This window comes from Macrotis lagotis, chromosome 2, assembly GCF_037893015.1.
Source record: "Macrotis lagotis isolate mMagLag1 chromosome 2, bilby.v1.9.chrom.fasta, whole genome shotgun sequence".
Classification (NCBI taxonomy): Eukaryota; Metazoa; Chordata; class Mammalia; order Peramelemorphia; family Peramelidae; genus Macrotis; species Macrotis lagotis.
In genome coordinates, this window is record NC_133659.1 from 166,476,648 (window position 1) to 166,499,415 (window position 22,768).

The window sequence follows — 22,768 nt, forward strand, 5'->3', positions numbered from 1 at the left end:
TGAGAAGTAGGAATGGATAATTCTAAGGTCCCTTTACACCCCCAATTCTCTGATCCTTTGAGAAAGAGAAAATAAGTAAATAAACATTTATTAAGTTCCTACCATTCAGCAGTAACATGAAAGGGAGTAATTAAAATCATAGTCCCTTAGGTTTACTCTTAAAACCTTGAGGGGAAAAGTAGTCATCTGCTCTCTCTGACCCAACCTGCTAGGGTGAGTGGGAGTTTGGTAAGTGAGCCCAGAGGATATACTTGCCCCATAATTATTCAGTTAATTTAATCAATATAGCTACCTAAAAAGTTGAATTTCAATCCTGAAAAATCATCTTTCTCACTTAAAATGAAACCTGGTTGGGTGAAATTCTTAGGATGTTCCAGAGAACAGAGTCACAGAGATGATGGTTGTGGACATGACAAGGTGTGTATGCACTGGATGTTGGTGGAAACAGAATTTTCCAGGTGACAATTGCCCAGAGGCTGTGGGTTATAACTTCCTTCACTGGTGCTAAGCACCTTTTGTTGTTGTTTGTCCTTTGTTCTCAGAGGACCATGATGTAAGTCATGTGAGGCCATGACATGCTAGTGAAGGAGGACTGTGCTTTATCTGATATTACAAATTGGGTCTGAGCTTAAGACCTAGTAAACAGGGTGGGTGTTAATCTCTATTCTTTATTTTTCCTGCTAAAAATGCCCTTTCTTCCTTTTTTTTTTTTTTTAAGGTTTTTGCTAGGCAATGGGGTTAAGTGGCTTGCCCAAGGCCATACAGCTAGGTAATCTTTAAGTGTCTGAGACCAGATTTGAACCCAGGTACTCCTGATTCCAGGGCCAGTGCTTTATCCACTGTGCCACCTAGCCGCCCCCCTTTCTTCCTTGTAGACAAGGTCATGGCAGGTTTTTGCTCAAAAGATTTCGGAAACTCCCAATGGCCTAGTGAGTGAAGTTCAAATTTCTTTATCTGCCACCCAAAGTATTCCACAGTCTATCATTACTCCTTCTAGTTCTACATCATATTATTTACTTTGAACTCCAAATTTAAGCCAACTTAGTCCTCTTTCTTAGATCTTCTTAACTTTTGGTCTCTGATTATGTTCTATCTGGTTCTTGATCTTTACCTCTTGACTTTCTATTCATCTGAAATGCTACCTTTCCTATGTAGTTTTTGGGAATCCCATGCTCAAATACCCAATGTAGGCAGAAGTACTGAGTAGAATGCTAGGCTTTCTATGGTTTTCAAAGAGTTGGTAATTTTCCGTTCTTCATCTCTGTACCTGAGTACTTCGTCATTAAAGAGTGTATATCCACTTAGCAGCTGGACTCATCTTTTTAAAATTAAATTTCTGCCTCAGATACTTACTTAAGCTGTGTGACCCTGGTCAAATTACTTAACCCTGTTTGCCTTAGCTTCCTCATCTGTAAAAAAATGAGCCACTCAAGTATTTTTTTTTTTTGTATTTTGCAAGGCAATGGGATTAAGTGGCTTGCCCAAGGTCAAACAGCTAGGTAATTATTAAATATCTGAGGTCATATTTGAACTCAGGTCCTCCTGACTCCAGGGTCAGTGCTCTATCCACTGTGCCATCTAATTGCCCTCTCTAGTAGCTTTTCCTAGAAAATCTCAAAGAAGTCAGCAGATACCCCTCAAAAACAACAAAACCCACTAACCATCAAAACATTGGTTCTTTTCAAGATTTGGCTATATTTCAGTGAGAATTAGTTATCTGGTTCAGTAAAGTCTTTTATATACAGTAGGTAATGTGGTGGATAGAGTTAGAAGGACTTGAGTTCAAATCCTGCCTCAGTCACTGTGACTTTGGGCAAGCCACTTAACCCTGTTTGTCTCAGTTTCTTCATCTGTAAAATGTGCTGAAGAAGGCAATGGCAAACTACTCCAGTATCTTTGCCAAGAATACCCCAGTTGGGGTCATGAAAAGTTGAACGTGTTTGAAGAGACTGAAGACAGGGATACTTGAGTACTGTATGAAGCAATAACTCTGAGCATAAAATTGATTAAATAAACAGCTTACATCAAGAACAAAATGGGGGGAAAATAAAACATCTAAGAAGAGGCTCTGAGCCAGCTGTTCCTCTAAATCCCAGTTTTTTTTTTTTTTGCAAGGCAATGGGATTAAGTGGCTTGCCCAAGGCCACAGCTAGGTAATGATTAAGTGTCTGAGGTCACATTTGAACTCAGGTACTCCTGACTCCAGGGCTGTGCTCTATCCACTGCACCACCTAGCCACCCCTAAATCCCAGAAGTTCTTTAGAAATAGGATTAATTAGGATCCAGGACTTCCAAGAATTCTAAAGCATGAGTGTATTTAGTTTGCCACAATTATGTCACCTGTGAGGCAACAGAGGAATGTAAACAAAATTTCTCCCAGATGTTTGATTTGCTTTTTTTGTAGGAATGACTGATATTCTTCCAGACAGCTCAGTTTCTACTTTTTTCAAGATGCCTTTCCTGGTCCCTCTCTCCTCAACCCCCTTTTATTATCATCTCTGTGATCCCCTAATTGTTCAAATGTTCACCCTTTTGAATATGAGCTCCTTCAGTACAGGGAAAGTGTTTTTGCTTTTTTTTTTTTTTGTAATCCCAATGCTTGGCACTATAACTGGCAGGAACTTAATAAAAGATTAATTGAATGATAATCAAAAGCAGAGGCAAAAACTCTGAATTTGGGCTGGGAATTCACTAAGGTAAGGTACTTAAAATCTGATTGGATTCAATATCTTAGCTCAGCCTGGAGCATGGTTTTTTTGGTGGTGGTCATCCTGTCACTGGTTGGCAGTGACTTTCAATTTCTTCTCACCACATTTGGTCCATCTCAAAGCAAGTTGAATAAACTCAATGGCAAGAAGCCTACCTTTCTCTCCATCCAGAACTATATCTTTGTTTCCTGTCCTGCCCATGGACCTCACTTTATTTTATTTTATAATTCTTCTAATGTAACTGTCATGTAATATTGTTTGTTATTAACTGATTTTTTTTTGTTTGAGCCTAATCTCCTTAATGAACTATAAGCTTCTTGAGGGCACCCCAGTGCCTTGAACTCTGTACTGAGTAGGTGTTCAATAAATACTTGTTCATTGTCAATGAATGAATGAATGAAAACACTAGATCTTTACTGAATGAATGAGATGAGATGAATGATTGAAAAGGAAGTTGAGGCTGGTGGGTTGATTGAAATTGGGAATTCTGAGCTGCTGTGGACAAGTCAAAGAAGGAGATAAAGTGTCTACTAGCTACCTAATGGGCAAATGGCCAGATTCAGAAATGGGAAAGGTCAAACTTTCTGGCTGAGCAGTGGTAAAGTCAGACCCCCATCACAGTGACTGGCTGCTTCCAGTTTGGGTGAGAGAGGGAGACCAAGTCTGAAAGGAGAAAGGAATGAAGAAAGAATAAAAGAAACAAAGAAAGAAAATGGAGGTAAACAGTGACCTCAGAGGGGAAGTCTTTTTTTTAGCCTAGCTCTCTTCTTCATTATTTATTTTTTCCAATTATATTTAGAAATAATTTTTAACATTCATTTTTTCAAAAGAGTTCTCCCTCCCACCATTGCCTTCCTCTACCCAAGGATAGCAAGTAATCTGATAACGGTTAGTTATGTACAGTGATATTACACATATTTCCTTATTGTTCACACTGTGAAAGAAAAGTCAGAACAAAAAGAGAAAAACCCCAAGAAGGGAAAAGCAAAAAATAAAAGTAAAAAGATGAAGATAGCATATTTTGATCTGTATTCATATTTCATAGTTCTTTCTCTGAATGTGTATGACATTTTTCATGGCAGATATTTTAGTACTGTCTTTGATCACAGAGATATTGCTGAGAAGAGCTAAGTCCATAATAATTGATCACCACACAATGTTGCTATTAAGGTGTCCAATGTTCTGGTTCTGCTCACTTCACTCAACATCAATTCTTGTAAGTTTTTCCAGGTTTTTATGCCTGCTCATTGTTTCTTTTCTTTCTTTTTTTTCCTTTTTTGTTTTTGTTTTTTGCAAGGCAAATGGGGTTAAGTGGCTTGCCCAAGGCCACACAGCTAGGTAATTATTAAGTGTCTAAGACCGGATTTGAACCCAGGTACTCCTGACTCCAAGGCTGGTGCTTTATCCACTACGCCACCTAGCTGCCCCTCATTGTTTCTTTCAGAACATATATTATAGTCATATATACCACAACTTGTTCAGTCATTCCACAAATGATAAACATCCCCACAATTTACAAGGTCTTCTTCCCCCCCCCCCTTTTTTTTGGTGATTACTCTGGTATTGCTGAATCAAAGATTATGCACAGGATAGCAAGTAATTTGATATAAGTTTTATTACTTTTGGGTTTAGTTCCAAATTATACTCCAGAGCAGTTAGATTAGTTCACAATTTCACCAACAGTACATCAGTGTACCAATTTTTCCAATATCCCCTCCAACATTTATCATTTTCCTTTTCTTTCATATTAGCCAATCTAATGGTATGAGGTGGTACCTCAGAGCTTTTTAATTTACATTTCAATAATTAATAGTGATTTAGAGAAGTTTTTCATATGACTATAGATAGCATTAATTTCTTCATCTGAAAACTGCCTGTTCATATCCTTTAACCATTTATCAATTGAGAAATGACATGTATTCTTATTAATTTGACTCAGTTTTCTATATATTTTAGAAATGAGGTGACACAGTGGATAGAGTACCGGCTTTGAAGTCAGGAAGACCTGAGTTAAAATGTGGCCTGAGACACTTAATAATTACCTAGCTGTGTGACTTCGGCAAGTCACTTACCCCCAAAAAAGAAAGAAAGAGAAAAGAAATGAGTCCATTATCAGAAACACTGGCTGTAAAAATTATTTCCCATTTTTCTGCTTTTCTTCTTATCTTGATTGTACTGGGTTTGTTTTTGCAAAAACCTTTCAATTTAATTTAATTGAAATTATCCATTTTGCATTTCATAATGATCTCTCTTCTTTGGTCATAAATTCTCCTTTGGAGAGGGAATTTTTGATAGAGTAAGGGGGAGGAAAGAGTTATAAAGTTTCATTATGAACTTATGTAACTTTATCTAACTATCATTTAAGTAATTACTGGCCTGCTTTGGTTTGTTGAATAAGCACAGTGTATGACAATGTATATCTGAAGAAATATCCTGTATCATTCATCATTTTCCAAAAATGCAGATGTCTTGTTAATTTTCTCTACCATATATCATATCTTTCTTTTTATTACAGATTTTTCTTTTATACACACACACACACTTTTCCTGTACTACCATGCATTAGTGTATCGTCAGAAGAGAGTAAGAGTAAGCATTTTCTTTGATAGTGTTGCTTTTCTATATGAAAATCTTTTTTTTTTTAGTTTTCAGTTTTCAGAAATCTTTTTTAAAAAATCTAATTAGATTGTTTTCAGTTATCTATGTGTGTCCTTTGAATTGCAAATAAAATGAATCTTCTGAGGATCATCTGTCTTGGATTTTTCAGGTACCACAGCCGAAGCCAATTGCAGATAAATGAAAAATGAGAGTAAATGATAGTGTCAAGGCTTTTCAACATCTCTGACATACACCCCCTTCCCTCCTCTGACACTTCCACCACTCTAGTGTGGGCCCTCATCATATCACATCAAGATCATTGCAATAGCCTGCCGGTGAGTCTCCCTGTCCTACATCTCTCTACACTTCCATCTATCCTAAAGTTCAGCCCTGACCATATAAGCCCACGTCCCCTAGCCCACCTCAATAAACTCCATGGCTCCTTATCACCTTTAGAATAAGATATAAAAACCTATTTCTACCTTCACTCTCAGATCCAAAACCACTCACTTCCATGCTGTTTCCAAAACATGATTCTCCATTTCCTGACTTCTCCCACCCACAATTCTCTCCCTCCTTATTGCCACCTCCAGGCTTCCTTAACCCAGCTAAAATTCCATCATTTATGAGAAGCTTTTTCCAATCTCCCTTTCTTCTAATGTCTTTTCTCTGTTAATTCGCCTGTTTGTATAAAGTTGTTTGCATGTTGTCTCTCTCATTAGAATGAACTCAAGAGCTTGGAATATCTTTGTGCCTTTATTTAATTCTCATCACTTAGCAGAGGGCTGGGCAAGTAGTAAATGCTTGAAAAAAATGTTTATTGACTGATTTACTGAAAACAGAGGCTTCTACTCAAAGGAAAGAGGGAGCAGTTGCTAGAAGGATGCACCAGGGGGTTGAGCAAAAGTAAGTGTGTGTGTGTGTGTGTGTGTGTGTGTGTGTGTGTGTGTGTGTGTGTGTGTTTGTGTGTGTGTGTTTAATTGACCAAGGTCACACAGCTAGTAAATGTCTAAATCCAGGTTTAAATTCTGGAAGATGAGTCTTCCTAACTCCAGGCCTGACTCTCTATCCACTGAGTCACCCAACTGCCCCTAAGTAATGAAGAGGTAGTCCTTAATTAGAGATGAATCAGCTTTTGAGGCTCCTGGGTGAATCATAGGGACTGCAGGGAAGGAATAGAAGGTAGATGAGAAGGGTGGAAAAGGAGGGTGAAGAGACATTTCATTTTCCAGCAAGGCTTATTTGACCCTTTCCTGCCACGAGGGGGCAGGCCACAGCTGGACAAAAACCTTACTCAAATTATTTCTTTAGCAGGGACAGGAAACAGGGTAGGTTGTGTGTCAAAGCTAAGACCTGACTAGTTTAGAGACCCTGTGAAAGGACTCCCATCATCATTCTGGGGCGGGGAGGTGTCTTTGCATCTTCTAGTTTCGCTTAGAATGTCTCAGAACCATAGACTATCAGATACTTGCTTCTATCTTGTCTATTATATTGACATCACCTATCTCTCTGTTTCTGTCTCATTGGTACCATCATCTCTATCACTTTGTGTCTCTTTCTGTCTCTGCCTATTATACTGACATCATCTATCTCTCTTTCTGCCTTTATCTCTATGGTACCATTGTCTCTATCTTTTTTTTTGTTTCTTGACATCAACTATCTCTCTCTCTCTCTCTCTCAAGGATACCATCATCTCTGTCTCTTTGTCTCTCTCTCTCTCTCTCTGTCTCTGCCTGTTATATTGACATCACCTATCTCTTGTCTCTTTCTCTTTGTCTTTCTATTATGCCATGACCTGAGTCCTTTTTTTCTCTCATCTCATTGTGCCATTATCTCTATCCCTTTGTTTTCATCTCTGCTTCTCTTTCCTTTTGTCTCTCTGGTAGGAATAGAGTTCAGAGGTCATCTTTTTCAGCCTGTATTGGAGCGGGCCCCTTCACACAATATTCCAGACAAGTGCAGTCTCTCCTTGAAGGTGTCCAGTGATAGGCCAAACACCACTACCTGGAGGAGCCCAGCCTGCTTGTTTTGAGTTCTGATTGTTAGAAAGCTTTTCTTTCCAAGGAGATGAAATTAGTATCCCTACCATTTCTCTAAATTTCTCTAAAAAGCAAATCTAATGCTTCTTCCACGGTTCTTCAGATTCTTGAAGATAGCTCTTCTCTTCTACTGGCTAATGATCCCCAATTCATTCATGTTCTCCTGACCTCTCATTACCATGACTACCCTTTTTTTTTTTGTTTTGTTTAGGTTTTTGCAAGGCAAATGGGGTTAAGTGGCTTGCCCAAGGCCACACAGCTAGGTAATTATTAAGTGTCTGAGACCAGATTTGAACCCAAGTACTCCTGACTCCAGGGCCAGTGCTTTATCCACTGCACCACCTAGCCACCCCATGACTACCCTTCTTTAAAGGCTTGTCAATCAATGTCCCTTTTTAAATGTGTTGCTCAAAATTGAAAACCATTTTGTAAGTCAGGTCAGAATATAATGGGACCATCACTTGCCTCTACAGGGACTTTGCTTTTGTTGGGGTCATCTAAGATCCCTTTACCTTTTTTAATTGTGTCAAACTTTTGACTCATACTACGACTTTATTCCTTTAAAATCTTCCAGATCTTTTTCATTTGAATTTTGCTTCAGTCTCCATTTCTCTATCCTGCTCCTCTGTTCTGTCTCCTTCCCTGGAGACTAGGGTTTGCTCCATTTACTCATTTCCCAGAGGGGACTTGCTGTTTCCTGCAGTTACTCCCTTGTTGGCTAGGCCTGTTCCCTATTATCCATCTCTACAAATTTCAGCTTCTCTCCAACTGCTATGTGGGATTCCTTGTCCTGAGAAAGTCCTCTTGCTCTATCTCCACCCAAAATGCTGCCCAACCCTCTGGCTAATACCTAAAAATCCACCCTTAGAGAGTCATTCCTTTGTCTTAGGAGTTTCTTCCTAGTAAAAAAGTATTACTTAGAGAAACAACATCTTGAGCTGTCTTAGTCATACTTGAGTTCAAATGAGTTTATTAGAGCTCCCCCCCTCAAGAATAGTGTATGTGAGCTTGTGTGTGTGGTGTGTGTGTGTGTGTGTGTGTGTGTGTGTGTGTGTGTATGTAAGAGAAAGAACAAAACTGACAGAAAAAAAAGACAGCCTGAAAGCTGTATAAAAGATATAGAAGTTGCAATCTGACATATCTTAAATTCTGACCTTACACTGCGCCAGGTTCTAGAAATACAGAGACAAAAATAGTTACAACATGTATACAAATAAATTCAGAGTAACCCAAAAATTTTAGTGGAGTTTTAAGTTATAGCAGGGAAAATTGAGAAGGGAAAGGGTACTACCACTGGGGGATCAGGAAAAGTGATAAGGAGGACAATGACACCTGGGCTAAGTGGAGAAGGAAGACTAAGATTCTGTTAGGCAGAGTATGGAGTACTTTACATTCTGGGGCAGCCAGATGGCACCATAGTCCCCTGAGTGCCAGCTAGAAGTTCAAATTTGACCTCAGATCCTTACTAGCTATGGGACCCTGGGTAAGTCACTTAATCCTGATTGCTTACTACCCCCCCCCCACAAAGAAACCAAACAGAAAAATAAAAAAAAGGAAGCTATTACAATAGCTTAGGATAGTTTGATAATAATTCAGGATAGTTTGGGAAAGAAGTGAGGTGACTAGGAAAACTACTCTAGGAAGAACAAAGTCACAAACAGGGAATTGGATTGTCCTATTGTGAGTAATAGAGAGGAGGCTAGAGTATGAAAAGGAGAGTAATGTACAATGAGACTGGAAAGTAAGAAGGGGCCAAGTTACAAAGGACTTTAAAATCCATAGCTGAGAAGGTTATGTATTTTATTCTAGAAGCAAATGGAAACCAACAGTTTATTGAGGAGAGGAGTGATGTGGTAAGAGCTATGCTAAAAAAAATCACCTTGGCAGCTGTGTGAAGAATGTACAATAGAGAGAGAGAGGCTATTCAGGGAGAACAATTAGATCATTTCACTAGTCCAGGTGGCAAGGTGATGTGCAACTGAACTAACAAGGTGGTGAAAATATTTAACAGCAGACAGATGTGAGAGATATTATGGAGATAGAAACAACAAAATTTGACAACTAGTTGGTTGTGTAATGGTGATGAGGTCTCAATGATGATATCAAGGTTGGTAACCCAGAAGACTGGAATACTAGTGGTGTCCTGGACAGAAGTAGGGAAGTCTGAAAGACAAGTTTGGAGGGTAAGGTAACAGGTCTGTTTTGGACATGTGGAATCCATGTAGTTGAAATGTGATCTGACCAGGGCAGAAAACAGTGGAATTACTACTACCTCTGTAGATTAAACTTATATTAAACACATATTAATGCAGCCTAAGAATTAAATTGAAGCAAGCTGCTCAAGATCCATGTGCTCTCCCATATCTCAGACTTTTACAACTCAACTAAATAAATGTACAAAGTACACTAATTCATAGGCTATCATTATGCAAAAGCCCAATTTACTAGTTGTCTGACAACCAGGCAAGTCACTACCTTGATTTCCCAGTTGTAAAATGAGGAGAATAAGAGCAACTTCCTGCCAGAGTTGATGTGAGAATAAAATGAGATAATATTTGTAAATTGCTTTGCAGATCTTAAGTTGGTCTAGAAAAGTTAATTATTATTAATATTCTCTCCCATATCCAGCTACTTGTTAAGCTTTGTCAATTTTGGTTGCATAACATCTTTCCCACCTGTCCGCTTCATTCACACAGTCATCATTTTAGTTTAGACTCTTCATCAATTATATTTTAACTGAGGTCTACCTGTCTTCAGGTTCATTGTCCTATCTCACTGGACTCATCTATTTTCACTGGTAGGAACCATCATAAGGATGATTCCATGGATCTGAAACTGGGTGACTGGTTCCTTTTAACAAAAGGGAGCAGCAGATGTAGTAGAAAAGAAAATTGTTTGGAAACTTTGAGTCTGAGATATCTATAACATGGAGGAAATAACCTGGATAGGTTTGAAATCAGATGATGAGGATTTTGATTCTTGATTCTTTTATTTATTTACAACTGGCATGATGCTGAGCCATTAGTTTCATCTTTTCTAGTCCTCCTCAGCTTTCTCATTTGGTTGACAAGATGATTTTTTAACCTTTTATCCTTAAATTATTAAGATCATAGAAGTAAGTTTCATCAAAGAAGGAGGAAAAAAAGAGTGAAGAAAGAAGATTTGGGGAATACTACAAATTTTAAATAGGGCCATCCCTGCCCAAACATGAGGCATTGCTGCCAATTGGGTCTCCACATAAACCAGACCTGGACACACATTTTGGTACAGATATAGACTGACTTTAAGCTTTGGTCTTTGTAAGGGGAAACACTCATTGGTTAGATCTTTCAGTTTGAAGCCCTCTCTGAGAAATTTCTCAGCCTAGAGCCCCCTCTTCTTGGTGTGAGTCCCTTTGTGGAGTTTCTCTGAGGAGTGCTTCAGCTGGGGGAGTCTCTTTGTTACTGTTTTCTCCCCCATTGTCTCCTTCTGATCTGCTAACTGCGTAGCCCCTGGCCTGGGGTGGAGGGCGTTGCCCACTGAGTCATAGCTAGGGCATTTGGTCTTGGAAACCACTGTCTGAGTCACCCAGGATGGAACGAGGGGGGTGGTGGGGAGGAAGGGGGAGAGAATAACTTAACTTCTGGAAAACACAGAGGGGGGGCAGGGAGGAGGATCGTTGGGCAAAGGGGCAGGAAGGGTGGGGCCCAACCTGAGGTGGGGGATGGGTAGTAGGCATAAAGAGGGCACAGAAGCTATAGAAAATTCTGAAAAAGGAGACAGAAAGGAAAAAAAGTTCATTCTCTCCCCCATTAACCCAGCCCTAACTCCTGAGATTGGATTCTGCTGTGCTTTTTTGGAAAGAGTGTGAGAGACAGTAGAATCTATGTGATGAGGGGCTTAGAATTAAAAAGAAAACTTGAGGCCTGACCCCTCAGACCTTTGCCCACTGGCTTATTTTTGGCATGGGCTCAGCCATAGACCTGTCCCAGCTCCAGTCTCAGTGATGACTGTCAGGAATTGGAGCATTGTGATGGGGAAGTACGCTGGTCCTAAGGAAAATTCAGGATAATTATATTCTTACCCTCTGAGGAGATGATCAAGGGCAAAACAACTTGGAGCATCCAATTTTAGACTTGACTCTGCTTCCCAGCTTTTGGAATTGTAAACTTTTGGACCTGGAATGAACCTTAGAACTATATAGAGGGTGTGTGTATGTGTGTGTGTGTGTGTGTGTGTGTGTGTGTCTTTCTATGTTATTATACTTATTTATTGTGCAGGAAGACTATGTTTGTGTGTATTTATAGGATTTATAGGAATTATAGGAAACATTTATAGGAATGAAGCATCTTAAATCTGGATTGGATCCCATCTCTCACTGTAGAGAAAGTAATACAAAGGGTAGCAGACTTAGAAAAAAGGTTTTGGTAGGAGGACTCCCTCTAAGGTCAATTTGGGCTTTTGTATGGTGATAGCCTATGAATTAGTGTACTTTGTACATTTATTTTAGTCATAAAAGAGTCTGAGATATGGGAGAGCACATGGATCTTGAGCAACTTACTTCGATTAAATTCTTAGGCTGCATGAATATAAGTTTAGTGTTTAATGTAAGTTTAATATACTAATATACAGAAGTAGTAATAATTCCACTGTTTTTTGCCCTGGTCAGATCACATCTTGACTGCTGTGGATTCTACATGTCCAAAACAGACCTGTTACCTTACCCTCCAAACTTGTCTTTCTTTCAGACTTCCCTACTTCTGTCCAGGACACCACTAGTATTCCAGTCTTCTGGGTTCTCAACCTTGATATCATCATCATTGCGACCTCATCACATTACAAAACCAAATAGTTGGCAAATTTTGTTGTTTCTGTCTCCACAATATCTCTCACATCTGTCTGCTGTTAAATATTTTCACCACCTCGTTAGTTCATTTGCACATCACCTTGCCACCCGGACTAGTGAAATGATCTAATTGTTCTCCCTGAATAACCTCTCTCTATTGTTGTACATTCTTCACACAGCTGCCAATGTGATTTTTCTTATGCCTAGTTCTTATCACATCACCTCTCTTCTTAATAAACTCCATTGGTTTCCATTTGCTTCTAGAATAAAATACATAACCTCCTCACTTTGGCTTTTAAAGTCCTTTGTAGCTTGACCCTAATCTTACTTTCCAGTCTCATTATACATTACTCTCCTTTTCATACTCTAGCCTCCTCTCTGTTACTCACAACAGGATGATTCAACTCCCATGTCTGTGACTTTGTTCTTCCTGGAGTACATTTTCTACTCACCTCTGCTTTGTCGAATTCTTTTCTTCCTTCAAGAAGAAACTTGAACAGTAACTTTTCCTGATTCTAAAACTGGTAGTGCACACCCTCCCTAAACTACCTTGCATTTATTTTGTATATCTATATTCTCTAATTATAATAGTAGCTAGCATTTATATAGCCCCTGAAGTTTTGCAAAGCACTTTACAAATATTCTCATATAATTCTTACAACAAAGTAGGTGCTATTATTATCTCCATTTTATAGGTGAAGAAACCAAGGCAGACAGAGGCTAAATTAATTTATGGAGGGTCACACATATGGTAAGTGTCTGAGGTTGAATTTGAATCTAGATCTTCCTGACTTCAGGACCAGTGTTCTTTCCTGTGTCACTCTCCTTGATAGGAGGAAGAGTTTTATATTTGTCTTTGCATCTCTAGCTTAGCATGGTTTGTGGCATATAGTACGCATTTAATTAATGCTTATTGATTGGTTATATACAGTTCTGAGGATCAGATTTTAGAAGAAACATGACAAACTGGAGTTTATCCAAAGGAAGAAGATCAGTGTGAAAACAGAACTCCAAACCACGCCTTTCAAGGATCATTTGAAGGAACTAGTGTATAGCCTAGAGTTTTTTTTTTTTTGGTGGGTAAGTGAGGTATAATAACTATTTTTAAGCATCTAAAGGGCTATCTCATGGATTAAATTGAGAATCATAGAGTTAGTACTGGACAAGATCAACCAGGGTTCATCTCATCCAAATTTCTAATTTTATAGGTGTGAAAAATTAGATCCAGAGAGTTGTCCCAAAGTCACATCTTTTTCCCACAGTCAGAGGGATAATAAGTGGGAAACATAGAATTTGAACTCATTTCTCAGATTTCATTCTCAGCAGTCCTTGCCTTCATGGAGCTTATGATTTCATTAGTGGATAAGATACAAATACAGGTAATACAATTCCTTATATCTTTTAAAAATTTTATTTATTTTTTCACCAGATCTACGATTGCATTAGTATATAAGAGCTCCCATGTGAGGAACTTTCTCTACCAGTGTAGGTCTCCCTTTCTCTCTCTCTCTTGTCTTAGAAAGTTGCTTGAGGCCACTGATATCCTTTCTGAGGGTCTTGAAGTCAGTATAGTTAGAAGTGAGATGAGTAGCTGTTTTTTTTTTCGTTTGTCTTTGTGTGTGTGTGTGTGTGTGTGTGTGTGTGTGTGTGTGTGTGTGTTTTGATAGAGAGGACAACTCTCAATCCATAACACTCTCAATGCACAATAACAGATAATTATTATAGTGAGGTTTAAAAAGCTATATGAGGCTAGAGGAGGAGAAATGTTACTTATTTTAGGGATCAGGGAAGATTTCATAGAGTAGGTGGAATTTAAATTGGACTTTACAGGAAGAGTGGGAATTTAACTGTGAGGGTATTTTTGGAGAGGCATTCAAGCATGGAGAATGCCATTAGCAGAAATATAGAGGTGGCAAAGAATAGTTATAGGGAGGACCATGGAGGAAGACACAAGTCCAATTTGGTTGGAATTCAGTTTGGAAGGAAAACTGAAAAAAATGAGGTGGTAACCCCCAAATATCAACAAATTGGTGTAAAGGACTTTGAATGCCAAACAAGGGAGTTTTAACTTTATCTGATAGCCAGGAGAAAGTCAGTCTCTTGGGAACTAGTTTGACATGTAGTTGGATGTGTTTGTGTGTGTGTGGGGGGGGATGGGGGGGAGATAGCAATGAACTAGATATCACAGAGAGAGAATTTAGGATTATGGAAAGAATATTTCAAATTGGAGTCAAAAAACCTTAGTTCAAATCTTTACAGTGAAACTTACTACCTATGTGCCCTTAGCCAAAAGTTTTCTTTTTTTTAAATTTATTTTTATTAAAGATATTATTTGAGTTTTACAATTTACCCCCCCGCCCCAGTCTTGCTTCCCTCCCCGCACCCCACGGAAAGCACTCTGTCAGTCTTTACTTTGTTTCCATGTTGTACCTTGATCCAAATTGGGTGTGATGAGAGAAAAATCATATCCTTAAAGAAGAGAAGAGAAGTCTAAGAGGTAACAAGATCAGACAATAAGATATGTTTTTTTCTAAATTAAAGGGAATAGTCCTTGCACTTTGTTCAAACTCCACAGCTCCTTACCTGGATACAGATGGCACTCTCCTTTGCAGACAGCCCAAAATTGTTCCCGATTGTTGCACTGATGGAATGAGCAAGTCCTTCAAGGCTGAACATCACTCCCATGTAGCTGTTAGGGTGTACAGTGTTTTTCTGGTTCTGCTCATCTCACTCAGTATCAGTTCATGCAAATCCCTCCAGGCTTCCCTGAAATCTTGTCCCTCCTGGTTTCTAATAGAACAATAGTGTTCCATGATATACATATACCACAGTTTGCTAAGCCATTCCCCAATTGAAGGACATTTACTTTATTTCCAGTTCTTTGCCACCACAAACAGGGCTGCTATAAATATTTTTGTACAAGTAAAGTTTTTACCCTTTTTCTTCATCTCTTCAGGGTATAGACCCAGTATTGGTATTGCTGGGTCAAAAGGTATGCACATTTTTGTTGCCCTTTGGGCATAGTTCCAAATAGCTCTCCAGAAGGATTGGATGAGTTCACAGCTCCACCAACAGTGTAATTCAGATTTCCCACAACCCTTCCAACAATGATCATTATCCTTCCTGGTCATATTGGCCAATCTGAGAGGTGTGAGGTGGTACCTCAGAGAAGCTTTAATTTGCATTTCTCTAATAATTAATGATTTAGAGCATTTTTTTTTTCATATGGTTATGGATTGCTTTGATCTCCTCATCTGTAAATTGCCTTTGCATATCCTTTGACCATTTGTCAATTGGGGAATGGCTTTTTGTTTTAAAAATGTGACTCAGTTCTCTGTATATTTTAGAAATGAGTCCTTTGTCAGAATCATTAGTTGTAAAGATTGTTTCCCAATTTACTACATTTCTTTTGATCTTGTTTACATTGGTTTTATCTGTGCAAAAGCTTTTTAATTTAATGTAATCGAAATCATCTAATTGGTTTTTGGTGATGTTCTCCAACTCTTCCTTAGTCATAAACTGCTTCCCTTTCCATAGATCTGACAGGTAGACTAGTCCTTGATCTTCTAATTTACCTATAGTATTGTTTTTTATGTCTATGTCCTGTAACCATTTGGATCTTATCTTGGTAAAGGGTGTGACGTGTTGGTCTAATCTAAGTTTCTTCCATACTAACTTCCAATTATCCCAGCAATTTTTATCAAAGAGGGAGTTTTTATCCCAATGGCTGGACTCTTGGTTTATCAAACAGCAGATTACTATAATCCTCTCCTGCTTTTACACCTAGTCTATTCCACTGGTCCACCACTCTGACTGATGCTTTATAATATAATTTTAGATCAGGTAGGGCTAAGCCACCTTCTTTTGCACTTTTTTTCATTAAGCTCCTGGCAATTCTTGACTTTTTATTTCTCCATATGAATTTACTTACAATTTTTTTTCTAACTCGTTAAAGTAATTTTTTGGAATTTTGATTGTTAGGGCACTAAACAGATAGTTTAGTTTTGGTAGAATTGTTATTTTTATTATATTAGCTCTACCTATCCATGAGCAGTTGACATTTGCCCAGTTATTTAAATCTGATTTAATTTGTGTGAGAAGTGTTTTATAATTGTTTTCAAAAAGATTCCGAGTCTGTCTTGGCAAATAGACTCCCAAATATTTTATATTGTCTGAGGTTACTTTGAATGGGATTTCTCTTTCTAGCTCTTCCTGCTGTTTCTAGCCAAAAGTTTTCTAATGATTCCTTTTGTTTTTATATTGCATAGATTTCCCCCTTTTCCTCTCTTTTCTCCTCCTAGAGAATGATTCCATGTAATAAAAAAATTCTTTTAAAAAAAAAAGAAAAAGAAGGGGAAAAAAAGAAAAGCAAAAGAAAGGAAGAAAAAATTTCAGCAAAACTAGTCATTTAATTGAAAACATCTAACATTAAATGTAATGTTCTGGGAGGCGGATAGAACATCGGTCCTGGAGTCAGGACTACCTGAGTTCAAATCCAACCTCAGACACTTAAAACTGACACCCTTTTCTTGCAGCAAAAGAGTGGATAACATAGTGACATGTCTTTTTTGGGGTCAGGCTTCTCTATAATTTTGTAACATTAATTTCTGATTATTTTGTGGTTGTTCATCCCATTTATATTGTTTCTATCATTTTCCTAACTCTGTTTATTTCATTTTTAGTTTTTTTTTTTTTTTTTTGCAAGGCAATGGGGTTAGGTGGCTTGCCCAAGGCCACACAGCTAAGTAATTATTAAGTGTCTGAGGCTGGATTTGAACTCAGGTACTCCTGACTCCAGGGCCAATGCTCTATCCAGTTCACCACCTAGCAGCGCTTGCTTATTTCATTTGTATCAGTTAGTTCATGTTAATCTCATGCTTCTGTTTATCATGCTCTTATAGCACAATAATATTCCATTGTGTTCATGTACCATAATTTGTCCAGTCACTCCCCAGACAATGGGTATCTACTTAGCCAAGTTTCTTATTCTCTCTGGGTCTTGGTTTTTTCATATTCAACACTGAATTGGTTTACTTATTTCCTAAAACCCTTTCTTGCTTTCTATCTTATGACACTGAATGTTAGTATCTCTTCTGGTCCCCCCCCCCCAAAAAAAACAGGGAACCCTGGGTATTCTGACTCCCACATAGTGATCTCAAAGCTGGACTGGATATGTGGTTCTCTCCTGCTTACTTTTAGTCTTTTCTCATTCATCTCTTCAGATTGTTTATCTTAATTTGACTTGTTACTAGATCTGTCTATTAGATAATTAGGACAAAGAAAATCCCCCCAAACTGGTCACTAGGTAGAGAGGTATAAAGGTGTTATGAAGAAGCCATACATACCTGAAGTTCTATGGACATATTAAAGATTTGGGATGTATGCTCACATAGATTATATATGAAATAAGCTTTTAGGTCTTGTTGAGGAGTCAACCACACTCATGGACTGACTAATTCTTCATCTGCTCTTAGCTGATTGGAACCATTCCTCATTTGGCAGTCAGAACACCTGAATGCTTCTTTTCTGAAAAAAAAATCCAGATGGGGCATAATAGGGTCTCTTTCAAGTCACTATGAGTATAAACTTAGTTCTTAAGAGTCTCCTTACCCCCACCTTCTTTACCTCCAGCTTTTCCTGGCAGCTTCTTCCAGAATGGTAGATTGGCTAATTATGGACAGGGAAGGGAAGAGATGACTGGGGGGTGTAGGGAGGAGGTGGCCAGAAGCCAGGCTGCTGGGGAAATCAGGTTAGGACAGGTTGGGGACCAGCAGGGCTCCTGTATAAATCTTCAGCACTTCAACACTTTTCTTTTCTCATTCCTGTCTGGAATTCTTCCTGTTGCCTTACCTGGTAAGGAGTCTTGCTTGCTACTGGGAGTTTAAGAGAGAAGGGGATTGAATAAAGAAAAGAAGTGGGATCCTTATCTCTTTCTCTTTTTCTTTTTCTATTTAGTATTTTTTTAAAAATCATTTTGTCTCTCCTCTTCTATCTCTCTTTTACTTGGTCCCCTTTTGTGCGGTGTCTCAGTCTGGGGTCTTCTGTGAAGTCTCAGGTAGAAGGAGATAGTGACTCTTTGAGAAGCCCCACAAGGTCCTCCCTAGTTTCTTTTTTTTTTGCAAGGCAAATGGGGTTAAGTGGCTTACCCAAGGTCACACAGCTAGGTAATTATTAAGTGTCTGAGGCCAGATTTGAACTCAGGTACTCCTGACTCCAAGGCCAGTGCTCTATCCACTGCACCACCTGGCTGCCCCCCCCCCCCAGTTTCTTTTGAAGAGCAAGAAATCTTTGTTTAGGATAGCAAAGTCCCTGAAACTTGGGGCCAGGAACCCCTAGGAACTCCATCATGGAAGGGAAGACTCTCCAATCTGGGGAGGCTTCTAGCTCTCTGTCTCTGTCTCTGTCTGTCTCTGTGTCTCTGTGTCTCTGTCTCTATCTGTCTGTCTGTCTGTCTGCCTCTCTAAGATTTCAGCCTGGGGAATGATGGAGATGCCTGTGGGCTAGAGGGGAATAAGGGAGATCTCCTGGACTGTGGCTATTTTAACTGAGACCATTGCCATAGGTGGAGACTAAAGGTATCAGGGAGAAACAGAATACCCTTAGGCTTTAGGCAAGGATTGGGGTGGTAGTGGGAAGTGGGGCTAAGTATTGGTGGAGGTGGCGAGTGATGGGATAGGGATAGCAGGGCCCTATTTCTTTTTCTCTACTGGTCCCTCCCACTGATTACAAATAGAACTGGCTGATCTAAGCCGTGGTGTGTCTCTCTACCTCAAATAACAGATTCTTCTGCCTAAACCCAGGGATCTAACCTTCCTGGATTGATTTAGGCCTGTTCAGAGGTCTAGGACTTGGATGACATGACCTCTTAAGAACTTTTTTCTGTCTCAAGGCATCTGACCCAATTCTAATCTCACTGATAGAAAAGCTTCCTTAAAAAGTGGGAGCTTTCTTTGTTAGACTATCCCTTCCCTACCCCAAATTCACTGAGTACATCTAGCGTGGGAAATAATTCAAGAGAAGAAAAGGTCACTGAGGAAGGAGCTCATAGTCTGATGGGAAAGACATAGACCTTACTCTCAGGGAGCCCTCATCTGATGGGAAAGAGAGACATAGCTCCTACAGTCAAAAAGAAGGCTGAGAAGATTGATGATGTATTGGGTGAAGAGTAGAGGAAACTTGAAGGGTTTGGATGGGGTAAAAAAAAAATGGTTCCTAGGGAGGTCTAGAGGGTCCATTATAGAGAAGGGTACCCTAGAGGTACCCTAAAGGTGCCCCTGACCAGTTTTCTCTATCTTTTCAGATACCAAGATGAGCTATCCCCTGGAGCAAGCTCTGCTTCAGATGGTCATGACCTTCCACAAATACTCAGCCAAAAAGGGTGACAAATTTAAGCTGAGCAAGGGGGAGATGAAGCAGTTGATACAGAATGAGCTCCCCAGCTTTGTCGGAGTAAGTAGCTTGCCTTTTGGTCTGGAGCCCTGGTGATCAGTTTGTACTCAGGCTCCCCCTTTCCTTTTTTCCCCACCTTGGTTGTGGTGGGGTAAGGGGCACAGAAAGGACCTAAACTAATTCTACTCTATTTCCTAATTTGCTTTATTCAGTAAATTTGTAATTGCAGAGCGAATACAGTGCTAATTAATGGAATGAAAGCCTACATAGACCCTGCTATCATGTTTAAAATAAAAGGAAAAACAGGATATGTACACAAATAAGTATGAATCTAGGGAGAGTGGGAAGTTCTTTCAGAAGGTTTGAAAATGTCATCTCTTTGAGCTGGGGGCTGGGAAATCAGGGAAAGCTTCATAGAGGAGGTGGTATCTGAGCGGGGGCTAGAAGGAAGTGAAGGATGTAAATCCTAGAGAGGTGGAAGGAAGGAATTCTAGGAATTCAGAGAGATTAAACAGATAAAATAACCTTCTTTTATTCCTGCTGCTGGCACAAATGGTCCAAAATGACAGAAAAACTCTCACATCACTTATGGCCTTGAAATATTTAGAGATTGGTGTTTTGTTTTTTTTTTTTGGCAAGACAATGGGGTTAAGTGACTTGCTCAAGGCCACACAGCTGGGTAATTATTAAGTGTCTAATATTTGAACTCAGGTCCTCCTGAATCCCGGGCTGTGCTACCTAGCTACCTCTAGAGATTTTTTTTTTTTTGATTACCTCTTGTTCAGCAGATTTATCTTCCTTGTTCTGTTTGGGTCTTAGTCATTTCTGGAGCTCACAATAACTCTGATAGTGGGACGAGGTTATTCAAGAGATCTCAGAGACAGGTGGGGTGCCCAGTTGAGGAGAGAAATCAGTCTGAGATCAAATATTTACTTAAAGGAATAGAAGATTTATTACATAGGTATTTATTCTTACATAGGTAGCTTGGTGGAACAATGGATAGAACACTAGGTCTGGAGACAGGAAGACTGGAATTCAAATTCTGCTTCAGACACTTAATAGTTGTGTGACCCTGGGCAAATCCCTGTTTGCCTCAGTTTCTTCATCTGTAAAACAAGTTGGAGAAGGAAATGGCAATCACTCTAGTCTAGTATCTTTGCCAAGAAAGCCCCAAAAGGGATCATGAAGAGTCAAACTTGACTGAAAAATGAGTAAAGATTTTTTTTTCTTTTATTCTTAGTCTTTTCTTAACCAGGGCAGAAAGATTCTAAAGAGATGAATCAATCAGTCAAAGAACAAACATTTAATAATCAAATACTTTCTTCTGGGTTCTATGCTAGATATTGAGCATGTAAAGAAAAACAATGAAACAGTCCCTCACCTTCAAGGAACTTACATTCTTTTGGAGGAGACAGCATGAACAACTACAAACATGGTAGAATAGAGGGAAGATTATTGGATTTGGAATGTCTGGTACCTAAATTTATATCCTAACTCTTTCATTTAGTATTAGTATGACTTTAAGTATTACTCCTCTTTGAGCCTCAATTTCCTTATCTGTGAAATGACTCTATGTTACACTCCAACTTTTAATCTATTTTTCCTATGATCAGGTTTATGCAGGATAAATACAAAATTAATACAAGGTAGTTTTAAGAGAGAGGTTACTAGCAGCTCAGGAGATCAGGATAGGTTTTTTTAAGAGGGTGGAAAGAGTGGCCTTGGGCAAGCCACTAACCCCATTGCCTTGCAAAAACTAAAAAAAAAAGGGTGGAAAGTCTTGGAGGAATAAGGGATGCTAAGAGGCCTTGGAGTGAGGAAGATAGGCATTCTAGGTTGGTGAGGGTCTGGAGCAATAAAGGTTAGTGAGATTGATGGAATGTTGTGGGGAACACAGAAGTAGTAAGACCAGTATTGGGGCAGTTACGTGGTGTTGTGGATAGAGCACCAGTTCTCAAGAGGATCAGATTTCAAATTTGACCTCAGACACTAGCTATATGACTCTGGGCAGGTCATTTAATCCCAATTACAATTAAAAAAAATTTTTTTTTTAGGTTTTTGCAAAGGCAAATGGGTTAAGTGTCTTGCCCAAGGCCACACAGCTAGGTAATTATTAAGTGTGTCTGAGGTTGGATTTGAACTCAGGTACCTCTATCTCCACTGCACCACCAAGCTGTCCCTCAATTACCTTTTAAAAAAAGGACAGTATGGTTACATTGTAGATTTTGGGAAGAAGAATAATGTATAATGAGGCTGGAGAGCATATAATGAGACTGGGGCTGGATGGTGAAGTACTTTAAATGAAATCAATGAAATACCCTTACCTTTTCATTTGTCTGAATGGTGTGGGTTTAATAGATACTAAACTGAGGAGGGGAATCCAGGGAAATTCATAGGATCAGGTAATTTAGAAGTGGAAGGGATTATAAAGGTCACTTAATTTAAATTTTACTTTGCAGAGAAATAGACCCTGGGGGTGACTTTCCCAACCAAGGTCACTGAGTGAACCCAGAACTTTTGATTCCTAATCTATTTTTTTAAAATTATTTTGCCATGTTGTTGGACTCTGTTCTCCCTGTCATGACCAATTCTCCTCTATATTGCAGGCAGAGGTGGATGAAGAGGGATTGGAGAAGCTGATGAGGAACTTGGATGAGAACAGTGACCAGGAACTGGACTTCCAGGAGTATGCTGTCTTTCTGTCCCTTATCTCCATGATGTGCAATGAATTTTTTAAGCATTCTCCTGACTGTCCCTGAAAAAAATATACTCTTTCCCACTCCCCTGCCCAACTCTATTTCCTGTGGCATCTAACTAACCCCAGGGTTCAGTGCACTGTTTGTTTTATATTCAATAAAGGCTACTTTGAAGACAGAGTCATGACTGTAAAGTGACATCCTCTAGAACAATGTTGATTGAGCTCTCCCATACTTAGCCTTTGATCCAAGGTGGCCCCAGGGCTGACCCAGTTCCCTTTGACTCATCCAAAGTGCCTTGGATAGACTTGGAAGCCTCAACTTCCAGATCCAGGCCCAGACTCTCCTTTGAAATGGAATCTACTCACCTCTATCTCTGCTTAGTCCTTACAGTGGTATTGCCTTCCTGCCACCCCTTGTCATTTTGGGGGGAGAGTGTGTATAAGGAGGACTGAAAAATGAAGTTGGAGAAAGGGAAGACTGGTGAGAGAGGAAGAGAGTAGGCAGTGGTTC

General features: G+C 39.2%; 1 protein-coding gene across 1 annotated transcript; it reads left to right on the forward strand.

Moving 5' to 3' along the window:
• The first annotated feature begins 17,941 nt into the window (after positions 1-17,941).
• On the forward strand, positions 17,942-22,453 carry S100A2 (S100 calcium binding protein A2). The gene is made up of 3 exons (XM_074220506.1): positions 17,942-18,023; positions 19,471-19,619; positions 22,166-22,453. The coding sequence occupies exons 2-3, from the start codon at positions 19,479-19,481 to the stop codon at positions 22,316-22,318; spliced, it is 294 nt and encodes a 97-aa protein (XP_074076607.1). The 5' UTR covers positions 17,942-18,023; positions 19,471-19,478; the 3' UTR covers positions 22,319-22,453.
• Positions 22,454-22,768: the final 315 nt, after the last annotated feature.

What these genes read in the sequence shown, in the direction of transcription:
- S100A2 (XM_074220506.1), top strand. Translation starts at nt 19,479, where the DNA reads ATGAGCTATCCCCTGGAGCAAGCTCTGCTTCAGATGGTCATGACCTTC. An exon ending in AGCTCCCCAGCTTTGTCGGA is followed by an intron (nt 19,620 to 22,165) that starts GTAAGTAGCTTG and finishes TCTATATTGCAG; the next exon opens with GCAGAGGTGGATGAAGAGGG.